The 12,546-nt window shown below is 30.9% G+C and overlaps 1 protein-coding gene across 1 annotated transcript; it reads left to right on the top strand.

The window, feature by feature from the left end:
• Positions 1-4,187: 4,187 nt before the first annotated feature.
• LOC107622080 (pectate lyase-like) lies at positions 4,188-8,284 on the top strand. Its single transcript, XM_021113988.2, has 3 exons — positions 4,188-4,610; positions 5,609-6,272; positions 7,665-8,284. The coding sequence occupies exons 1-3, from the start codon at positions 4,408-4,410 to the stop codon at positions 8,127-8,129; spliced, it is 1,332 nt and encodes a 443-aa protein (XP_020969647.1). The 5' UTR covers positions 4,188-4,407; the 3' UTR covers positions 8,130-8,284.
• Positions 8,285-12,546: the final 4,262 nt, after the last annotated feature.

Below are 12,546 nucleotides of genomic sequence, written 5' to 3'. Positions count from 1 at the left end.
TTGTGTTATTTTGTGATAGTCAGAGTGCCATCCATCTCAGCAAGAATCCAACGTTTCATTCCAGATCGAAGCACATAGAGGTAAGGTATCATTGGATACATCAAGCACTTGATATGAAGTCATATGCACTTGAGAAGATCCATACTGATGATAATGGTTCAGATATGATGACTAAGAGTTTACCTGTAGTGAAGTTTGATTCCTACGAAGAGAAGACAGGCTTGGTGGAGCAGTCTATCCCCACTTGAGTTGGTGAAGGGGAGATTTGTTGGTGGATCCCCAACCTCAAGTGGGGCCCACACAAGTTAAAAAAAAACAAAAGAAGTGGCATATAGCCACAAGAAAGGAAGAAATGAAACAGTGAGAGAAGGGTTTCAGCATCGAAGGAGATAAGAAGAAAATTTGGGGAAAAAGGGCAAGCCATTATTTTTGATCCAATTTGACCATTAAACTTGCTCAATTTCTTATGAAATTTTAGTATGTTATTCCTGGTGTAGAGATGAACATTAGGATATAATTTTCTAGTTGTATTGCCTTCTCTTTTGTCTGATTTGAGATACCCACTTTGTGGAGGGTTTATGTTGATTCCATCAGTTTTGATGATGTATTTTATTGATTGTTGAGATACCCTAGTGTCACTAGGAAGACTAATTGTGTGTCAATTATTTTGATAGTGGAAGATTTTACAGGACTAGGTCCCGTGAATTTTTTGTCCCTCCTTTGAGGGTTTTTCCACGTTAAAATTCTGGTGTCTGATTATTTAATTTCTGCCATTATATTTACTGCTTGGAGTATCTTTGGTATTGCCTATTTAATCGCACAGGTTGTGGAAAAATTAATTTTGCTGCTTCCGCTGTTAGACAGTTTCTTGTTTGAACCTTTGTTTAGTTTTTCCAACACAAGTTTTATTCTGGTTGTAGTGAGAGTGCTTACATAAACCAAACAGTCGAAAGTCTTCAGAAATGTGAGATCAGGTAAGATGTTACAGAGGATCTGATATGGGGAGCGATTTTGCAGGTGAGTACTGGGTGTTCTGTTGATTAAGTAAATAACATGCAAAATGATAAAGTTTTAAAACACTTTGGAATACCAGATTGAAAAAGTAGACTTCTAGCAACAATCAAAATGTGTTGATAACACTCTCATTTTGTTGAGAGTTCTCAACACAAAAAATTTGATACTCTGATACACAATCTCTTGTTCATCATAAATGAATTACATCAGAAACTCTAAACCATTGTCAGTCCTAATAGTCTTCACTTGACATTTGAATTGAGTTTTAGCAAAATTTTTGACAATATAACTAGCTTCAACTTTTGTTTTCATGAGATGAGTCAAAGTGAACCTGGATTTATCATCTACTATAGTAACAAAATATTTGTGGCCTGAGATTGAAGGAATTGTCAAGGGATTCCAAATATCAATGTGAAGCAAGTTAAAAATATTTTTTGATATGTGATTACTTCTTGTAAAAGACAGCTTTCTTTGTCTTGCCAAATGGCATATATCACAAGGTTTAATAGTAGTTTTGCAATCAATAAAAAGAAAAAATCTTTTATTACATTTAGACCTAATTTGGACAAATAATTTAATTAAATTTCTTTTGAAAAAATAGCTTAAAAAATAAATGATTATACTAAAAGTAGCTTATAAATAAATTATTATTTTGTATTTGAATTTTTAGTTTTAAAAGTGATTATTTTAAAAGAAATATAATAAAAAAAATTTATTATGAGAGAAGTCATTTTTTAACTTCTCTATATATAAGCTTTTAAATAATTTATTAAAAAATTATAATTTGATTTTAAAAATTGCACCAAACATTAATACTATTATTTTTCATAAGTCAAAAACTAAAAAAAAATTACTTTTGAACATTCTCAAACGGGTCTTTAATCTTTCAATGGGCAAGTGCCCGAATCTAAAATGCCACAAGTTTGTGTGCTTATTTCTTGTTCTGGAATTGTTTGTGTTGGATGATGTAGCTAATAAACTGGTAATAGGTGCAGAATTTCTTTTCTCAGCCTCATTAGTCAGTGTGTAGAGTCCATTAGTCACCTCAGCTGTGCCAATCACTTTCCCTGAGTTGGTATCCTATATCTTTCAAACTTTATCAGTAAAATCCATATGACAATGCAGATGTAATGTGGCTTTGGAAACAGAAATAAGTTTGAAATTGAAGGATGGTATGTACAATGCATCGAGGAGGTATAGATCATTGGAGAAAATGATAGTTCCAACAATGGATCCAGCATTGCTTACTCCAGATCTTGTTTCAATTGATGTCCAAGATTCCAGAGGATCAAGCTTCCTTCTTCAATATCTCGCTCGATCAGCACGTTCAATATCTTAGGTCCACGCTCACAGCACCATGTGAAAATGGTACTCAGAGGTGTTAAGAACGCCCTGAGTGAGTTAGAGAGAAGAGCGGAGAGAAGAAATGAAATTAATATTACTTGATCTTACAATGATAGATCACAAGAAGATTAAGCTTACACTCTTACCTTATATAGCAAACTTCATAACAGACTTCCCTGCACTTGCATGCATAGGATATAATTAGCTAGTAACAAACTTCCTAACTAATTTGTACAAGAAACTCTACTGGGTGTACTCTTGGTATAGTGAGACTGCATCAGATAACATAATCAACTCTTGCCAATTAATATCTTGTTTGGATATTCATTGTGGGACGACAAAACTTCTCATGTTTAAATCTAGACTTACAGCATTAACACACATTGCAGAAAAGGTGTCCATTGGAGTACTTAGTCAAAGTACTGTAGTTTCTCTTCCTAGCTAGATTATGTTATTGCCAGCACCCATAGTGGAAGAATTATATTTGGAAGTTCTATTGCAGATTACTTACTGTGTCAACTTTCTTGAGGAGAAACCATCCTCAATATTCTAGGGCAACCACCTGAATTTGCTTGGGGTCGTAACACTTGTGGGGTTGAGGAGAGATAAGAGTTTCAGTGCTAGACAGACACACTATCGATCGAGGAGTGGATACTAACAAGTTGCCTAAATGCGTAGGACCAAATTATCCCAACATTATTGCTGTTACTAGGAGGAGTTTTGTTGGGTTTGCTTTCTCGGTTATTTTTTGACGACCTTTTTTATTAGAGGAAGTACAGGGAGCCAATAGAGTATCTTTACAATGTGTACAACGATGGTTTAAGGAGGGAGCCAATAGAGTATCTTTACAATGTGTACAACGATGGTTTAAGGATGTTTGATTCATTAGGATATCAGATATTTATTATTTCTGGTATCTGAATGGTTATTTTGAATAGTATGGATGTATTGTGTTTGAGAAATTAGTAATATTTTATCCTAAATGTTCATTTTTTAACTCATATTGGCCAAATAAATAGCTCATTGTACACATTGTACAAATACTCCATTGTTTATGTATATTAGGCTTTGATTTTCTGATTCAATTTTCAAAAGAGCTGGGTGTTCGTCCCTGCTGATGGTGATGCCGTAGGAAGGAAAGCTTTACTCTTTGGTTATTGAAGAGAGAAGGATGATAAGGAAGACAGATGGCGGGTGTTGGCTTTAGATAAAGCTGTCAAGGGGATGAGTAGTGGAAGAAATTAAGTGGGAGTGGAACTAATTAATAACGAGAATTACTTTCTCTTTCACAAAATAAGTGTTGTCTCTTCTCATGCTTTTATGCTTGTAGTGGTGGTAACTGGTAAGCCACAAACTGAATATATTTTTCCTGCTGGCTTTTCTGGAAATACACTAGTAATTACCAAAAGTCTTCTTTATTTTTTTTTCTTTTTTCTCGTTAGAATAGCAAAATTAAAATCACTCGGGAAAAACCCTTCTAATCACAACATTGAACAAGTCAACATAACAAACATGTGGTCAAATTAACTGAAGAAAATCAAGAAATACTGAAAATTTGCAATGCCAAATTAAGATCTAAGCTAAAACAATATGATAACAAAACCCTAATAAAATGCACAAACATTTGGTTGTCCTTGCTATTCAGCTCCCAATAACCATCAGAGTCATTGTCAAATTTAGACGATAAAACCAACCAAAGAAAACTAAATTATAGCCGGTGGTTGGCCACTTTATCCGCTATAGCTCTATATCTAAATTTAGAATTAACAACATTGTTATTTAAACATGCCAACTTCTCATTAATAAGTTCTATGCCTTCTATGCTATGGCCATGTTCCCTAGGCATTAAACTGGTATAGGCAAACGGCAAGGTCATATTCATATTGGGCTTAATTGCTCAAAAATCAATAGACCTTGGCCAGGAAACCTTGCCAATATTATATATATATACATACATATGTCCACCTAAAAAAAAATATATATACATACATATATATATTATAAATATATAACTATATATATTTAATTATATTAAAAAAAAGGACAAAAATGGCGGGAAGTGCAACTAACAAGGTTACATTTGTTTTCTTGGCTACTTTGGCCATTGTTGTTCGATGCATTGAAGCTGGTGGGAATGTGGTGTTTGATGATCATCTCAGAGAACAAGAGAGGATTGCTTATGAACTTGCCCTCAAAACTTACGTCCCAGACCCTTTGGAAGTTACATTCGAACTCAACCATCATGTTAACTTGTAATTATTCAATTCTAACTCTCATCGTATATGTGTGTTTTTGTTTTTGTTTTTTTTTTTAATATACAAGTATTATTAACTCTAGCTTGTTAGAATGCATAATTTCTTGTAGAAGTGGTTGATCTTTTCTTTTGTCGTACACATCTAATATTCTAAAAATATATGAATATATAGGAATATATATAGCAGTTAATTTAGTGATTAAATTTTAATATATATGAAATATTTTTATATAAACAATGAATTTAAGTTCTTTACTCGATTAAATATCTAATTATTTTTTTAGTAGTATTAGATAAACAACTTTTTTTTTCACCAACCCCCCCCCCTTTTCTTCTTTTTCTATTCTTCTGCCACAATTTTTTTTATTTATTTGTCCTCATCTTCCTCCATATTCTTTTTTTGCTTTTTCTTTTCTTTCTTTCTTCTTCTTTCTCTTTTGTAGATTTAAAATTTTTTATATTTTTTCAAAACAAAAATTTATGTTAGTTTTAGAAACTTTTTGTATTGGTTTAAGATTAAAAAGAATAAATTTAATTTTGACGCAGTGTAAAACATTTTACACAGTCGTGCAATTATATTCGTTTTTTTAGATAATTATTCACATGATAAATATGAAAGATAATTATTTTAATTAATGTGACGTTACGTAATTGAATGTACATGTAAAATTATTTTACACTGATAGTACATTAAAATTAAATTTAAAGAAGAGAGATAAAAATAATAATTCTTTGAGAGGTAATTAGAAAAACACTTATTTATATAATATTTTTCTTATTTTTATCATCCTAAAAAAAACAACTACATTTTAATAAATGAATCAAATTGATGATCTTGACTTATATTATATCACAATCCTCTTATTTTGGGTAAAATTGAATGAAGTGCATTGTAAACAACGGATCAAGTTTCTTCTTCTTCCTTTTTTTTTTTGGCAATTAAACATTACTTCAATTAGAAAACTGAAATTAAAGTGTGTATTTGGCGTCTTTTAGATTCATGAACAAAACTGAATCAAGAAGGAATCTGATGAAGATAAAGAGAAGGAACAGACGTTTTATCTGTGAAGCCACCAACCCCATAGACGGTTGCTGGAGGTGCGATCCCAATTGGGCCAGAAACCGCTTCAGGCTGGCGGATTGCGCAAAGGGATTCGGAAGAAGAGCCAAGGGAGGCTTAGGCGGCCCAATCTACGTTGTCACTGACGAATCCGACGACGACATGATAAACCCTAGACCCGGAACCCTAAGATACGGAGTCCTCCTGAGGGGACCAGTGTGGATCATATTTGCAAGAAGCATGTTGATCAACTTGAAGCAAGAGTTGATCGTGACCTCCGACAAGACCATCGACGGGCGCGGCGCCAACATTCAGATCAGGGGCGGCGCCGGGCTAACGTTGCAGTTCGTGAACAATGTTATCATTCATGGGATTCGCATCAAGGGAGTGAGGTCCAGATCTGGTGGTATGATAAGGTCAAGTGCAGATCATATTGGTCTAAGGATGAGGAGTGATGGTGATGGCATCACCATCTTTGGGTCAAGCAACGTTTGGATCGATCATATCTCCATGTCTGACTGCGAAGATGGCCTCATCGATGTTGTTGCCGGTTCCACTGGCATCACCATCTCAAATTGCCATATGACCAAACACAACGATGTAAGTACTACTAAAACTAAGTGCAAGTAGATATTATCATACTTTAATTAATTGAGTTGAGTGACAAATAAACTCTTAAAAATTTATATTTTGAATAAGAATTATGCCATTTATACATTAAAATTAGTTATTAAAGTTAATTATTAGTATAAAATATATATTAGAATATAAATATACATTAAAAATAAATTAAATTACATATATATTTATATACAAATACATTGATGATTGATTTTAATGGCTAATTTTAATATATAAATAGCATTTTTATTTGAACAAATTAATTTTTTTTAAATACTAATAAAATTTTTTAATATAATAAATATAAACAAATTAGTTCAAATTAAAATTTTTTATCTTAATCATAGACACTAATTTAAAGATAATGTTCTAAATTTACTATCCTAAAATAATTTAAAATAAAAGATAATTTCAAAATGCTGACCAATGCATTGAAAAAATTACTTCTCTAATTAAACTCTAAATAATTTAGCCAAACTGTCTAGACATATTCACCTGACTAATTACCTTAAAACTAATTATTTAGTTTACTCAAGTATTTAGCATTTTTGTATGAATCATTTACACTAAAATTTAACCTTCAATCTACTATCCTATAGGCACAACAGTAAAAACAAGTCAATAATTAGTTAACAAAAATTTTGCACATTAAAAGAATATATATGCAAAATCTAAAACCTTACATTCAAAATTCATATTAACTGATTATTTATTGATGTTGATTGATTTGCTAGATTTATATATTATTCGCGGTGTAAGGATAATTGTGTGAATACAAATATTTCTTGTTATATAATTATTACCTCTCAAAAATGCATGAAATACTCTTTTCAACATTTAACGATATGCTGTAGGAATAAAAAAAAAGCTAAAAGACCAATAAAATAATATTGTCATTAATTAGTCATTAATATTTAAAAATATAGAATAAAATATATTATTTAATTACTAAATTAAAAAAATTAAACTAAAAAAATTGAATTAATAACTAAATAATGGTCAAAAATAATAAATTTGGATAGCTTATAGCATTTTTCATAAAAAAAACCCCTATTTTTTAGTACACATGCATGTGTTAGTTAAATCCATTATTTGCTATTATTAATGCAATAGAAGTATATTAATTAATTTTACATACTAGCATGCATGTGTGGTATGAAATGAAGTAATTTTTATCAACAGTGTAATATTTTTAGTACAATAATTTAGTATTATGTTTTTAACTAATGTTTTAAAATATTATTAATTAACTATTAACAAAAACAATAAATTGTGCTGAGTCTTGTTTATTAATTAATTTTACATACTAGCAATCTAGCATATGTGCTATGAAATGAAGTAATATGTATGGGTGCATGGTGTTATTTGCAGGTGATGTTGTTTGGAGCTGATGACAGATACACAAGGGACAAGATAATGCAAGTGACGGTGGTATTCAACCACTTCGGACAAGGATTGATTCAAAGGATGCCGAGGTGCAGATTCGGATTCTTCCATGTTCTTAACAACGACTACACCCACTGGATCATGTACGCCATTGGAGGAAGCTCAAACCCAACAATTCTAAGCCAGGGCAACCGCTTCATCGCTCCGAACAACATGGCGGCCAAGGAGGTCACCCACCGCGACTACGCCAGGCCCGAGGAGTGGGCCAACTGGCAGTGGCGCTCGGAGAATGACCTCTTCATGAACAACGCCAGGTTTGTTGAGTCTGGAGCTCCAATTACCAATCTACCCTTCAGGGGGTTCCTCATGACCCCTCGACATGGTTCTCATGCTAACAGACTCACTAGTTATGCTGGTGCTCTTACTTGCGTTGTTGGCAGGCCTTGCTAGATACCATTACTGCACATAATTTTCCTGTTATCATCCCTTGTTTTTTATGTGCATATCATTCAAACTAAAACATGCAACCATGTACACATAACACATGTTTTGATAATTGATTATTAATGTGATATTCCCCTGATTTAGATGAATCGCTGTACCATATGTGCAAGGACAAATTCTTAAATATTTTACGGTAAATACGCGTTTTCTCTTTTAACGGATAGATTAATCACACAAAATATATATATAAATATACAAAAATATTATTTATATACTAAAATCAGTAAGTAAAATTAACTATTATATATTTATATATAAATATATGTATTATTTAGTTATTTTTAATAGTATATTTTATATTTTAATATGTATTTTATACTAGTAGTTAATTTTAATGAATAATTTTACTATACATTTAATATTATAGTTATTAGAATCAAATCGATGATCAAACTCAGACTACTGATTCACTGATTCGCTAATTGAGTGGTTGAACTGTTTAAATTATAATTAATAAATCGGTTCTGCTACGTTACCAACAGCGTTTCTGTCAACTTCTGCCAACTCTTATTTATAACTGTGTTTAATGGAAGTGTCTTCGTGGATGTGTCTAATAAAAATATATTTTTTATGGCTGTGTTTAATAGAAGTGTCTTTATAGATATATTTTTTGGATGTGTCTATTTATATATGTGTTTAAAATATAATAATTAATTATTATTAGCAATAAGTTGACAGATAATATGTTGATACCCTATACTTTTCCTTAATAAATTAAATTTTTAAAGTATAATTTAATTTATATATGTTATATATTTAAAAAATATATATATAATAAAAAACAATTTGGCCTACTGGCAGCCAAGCTTCTGCACATAAAGAGGATTAAGTTCGAATTTAAAGAGAAAATTTCTTTTATTAATTGTTGACTTGCGATTCTAATCGGTTTGTACCGATTTTAATTGGTTTTGTTCAGTTCTAATCGATTTTATTCTTTAAACGATCAGAATGTTAGACTGAATTAGTTTAGGATCTAATTTATCGATTTTTTAGTCAAATCGATCGATTCGATTTAATTTTTAGAGATTGATAATATATATCGTCTAAAATTGATCACACTTGAAATTAGCCGATCAAATCAGTCTCTACGTTTTACTGTAAGAGACGCATTCTTTAAATGTGGTACCTTTTATGTCAGCGTATCATCTTTAGATGTTGTATCTTTTATGTCAGCGTGTCATCTTTAGATGTGCGAATCGGTCAAGCGTCTTCTTTAAATAATGTGCATGTCGGTTCAATATTTTCGCATTGAGTTTGTTATCCGGTTCAACACTTTTGAGTTAATAACACAAAAATTACCCGTTGTTATCATGCCAAAAATTAAAGTGATAATTGGATAATATGTTTCAAAAAAAATAATAATTTAGTAATTAGTTATTGAAACAGTGACATAACAGTTAAAAAACCACAATAACTAATTCTATTGTCACATTAGTTCTGGAAAGAGATAAATAACTGAAAATAAATAAATATAAAGTGTGCTCTTCCTCAATGTGTGGGTTGGATCAAATCCAATAAAAATCTATACTCGAAAAGAAATGAGGTTATTAATTACATAAATCTTCCATTTTCTCTTTTTTATTTTCGCCAATTATCGATTATGATACATTGACATGGATAGAGACTAATAACTGTAACCTAAAACCCCTCTAAAGAGTTCCATCATCCAAATTCAAAATGAAAATCGAAACATAAAGAGAGTAAACAATAATGAAAAAAGGGACAGAGCATAGACACAGAAACAATAGAAAGAGAGGATTTAAGGCCACATAGAAAAGAAGTATCCCAATTGATGATGCTGCCAACAAAAACGTCCATATAATTGCAACTCTTATGCAATTGTTGCACCTGCAGCAAATGCTCATTTTTTTTTCTTTCTGAGAAAGTAGTAAAGAAGAATTCTTCTGATGCCTATTGAGGTAACAATAATCCAATCTTTGTGAACTCAATTTATCGCAGACGTGATTGAATTTATTAGTAGTGCAATTGGAATGAAAAATTTGGGCTCTTTATTGGAGATGATGCTGAAATTAAATTGGAGAAACATTTATTTTCCTGTTTAGATTTCATCATTTATTTTTTATTGTATTAAATATATAATAAATTAAATGAATTGTCCCTATTTAATGTTTGACTAACATTTTCCAAGGTTTTATCTAAAAATTAATGAGAGGACAATTTTTTGTCTGAATCTATTAGGTAGCGTTTGGTGGAGAGACAGAGAGGGAAAGACTGAGACTGAGAGACAGAGACTAAGAGACAGGGATTGAAATAAATCTCAGTATTCTGTTTGGTGCAAAATGGGAGACAGGAATTGAAACAAGAATGAAACTCTAATTTAATTTGCACAAATGATAAAATTGGAATTAATTAATTGAAATGAAAGTATTTTAGGCATAAAATATTATTAAAGGTTCAGTCTCTATCTCTAAAAATTTCAGTCCCCTGTGTCCCTACTTTTTGGAGGTACTGAAATACGGAAATTTTAGAGACAGAGACAGAAATTTTAGTACCAGTTTCTGAACTAACAAACACGATACTGAGTCTCAGTCTCTCAGTCTCTGTCTCAGTACCTCAAAACAAACGTTACCTATGAAAAATGCTAGAAGACTAATAAAATTTATTATTTTTTGTCGCAATTAATCATTAATGTTTAAAGTGTAGGCTAAAAATATGTTGTTGGATTATTAGATTAAAAAAATTGAATTGATAGTTAAAACTGATGACCAAAAGCAATAAAATTTGCTAATTTTTAAGTATTTTTCTATATTAATTATTCAAAGATTCTACTAATAAATAGAGTTAGAAGTGAATCGAGACGAATTAAATTAGGCCAAATTTAAGCTCAAACCACAAAAAATTGAGCTCAAACGCAGTCCGACTTATCAATAATCGAACATATTTATAAAATTAAAGGTTCAAACTCACCTCACCAAAAATTCATGAGCGAACTTAAATAACATAAATAAAATCTATAATTTCATATAATTAAATTATATATAAAAAGATGACTATAAAATACTATTTCAAATTATTAATATATAGATAAATTATTTTTTTAATAAAAAATTATTTAACTAGAATAATTGTCATTTCTAGCTCATCATTTATTTAATCTACGATATATTACAATTTAGATATGATAAAAATAAAAAATAATGTACCTTCATATATCTAACAAATATAAATGTCATTAATTATATGTGTAAAATTATATATCATGATATAAAATAAAAATATAAAATATATAATATACGCATTAATACAAATAATTACAATAATATATATATATATATATATATATATATATATATATATATAATTAATTTATTTACAAATCAAGGAATTAAGTTTATTCAATCTCATCAAATTTATTTTATTTAATATATAAATAAAATTCAAGCTCAAGTTCGACCAACAAACTCGTAATCATTTAACAAATTGTTAACGGATTGAACTTGAACTAATTCATCAGCCACGTTCACTCACTTTAAGTCCACCTAACTGAATTAAAAAACCAAAAGCGAAAGAATCTTATAGATAAAGTAAATTAATGTATTTTCGAACAATAAATTCACTTCTTAAATTTATCCTTAGAATAAGATAGTATATTCTTCCCGTTTCAAATATTTGTTAAATTTGAAAACATATATAGATATACCAGCGTTTTAGAATTGGTAGATATTTTAAGTTGGATATATTTTAATTTGCTATAAAAAAGAAAATACATAAAAATTAAAAGATGCGCTTTAATGGTTTGAGATTTTGCTATTATATATACCAAAAGTGGTCTCTTGAGTAAAATATCATCACTACTAGTTAACTTTTAACATTAATTTAGCCCAAAATGTATATGGCCTCTCTTTAGTTTTTCGGAGGTCCCTTGAGATGAAAGGTTGAGTAGGATGAGAATTGGATTCTGTATGTGAGATCTGTAGAGTGTAAGGCTGGTCGGCTATATCGGTTGATCGGCAGATAGAGTGACTTATAAAAATACTCTAATTTTAAAGAAGTGTCCGTACGAAAAGACGGCTAATTAGAATAAAAATGTGATGTACCTTGGAAAGGGATAGGTCCCTCCCTTTTATTCTTCATCTTCGGGTGGGCCCTTTCATTTGGTCTCATTCATTTGGAAGTTTCCGCTAACTGTCTAGATTACTGTTAGGGGAATGACATCACGCGAGGAACACTGTCGGTTAATCGGGTGGTGGACCTGTCAGGTCGTGGGTCACCAGGTAGACCCCCGATTTCTGTTGGGCTGCGCTGGAACAGTACCCCCAATGCGGCAAGTCGTGAGGATTGCAGTTAGCGTATTAACCTAACCTGTGCCTTCACATGTAGTTGTCTCCATCTGGTCGCGACT

The sequence above is a fragment of the Arachis ipaensis genome, chromosome B10 (genome assembly GCF_059453495.1).
Source record: "Arachis ipaensis isolate K30076 ecotype BB chromosome B10, ASM5945349v1, whole genome shotgun sequence".
In the NCBI taxonomy this organism is placed as follows: domain Eukaryota; kingdom Viridiplantae; phylum Streptophyta; class Magnoliopsida; order Fabales; family Fabaceae; genus Arachis; species Arachis ipaensis.
This window is presented reverse-complemented; position numbering and strand designations above follow the sequence as displayed.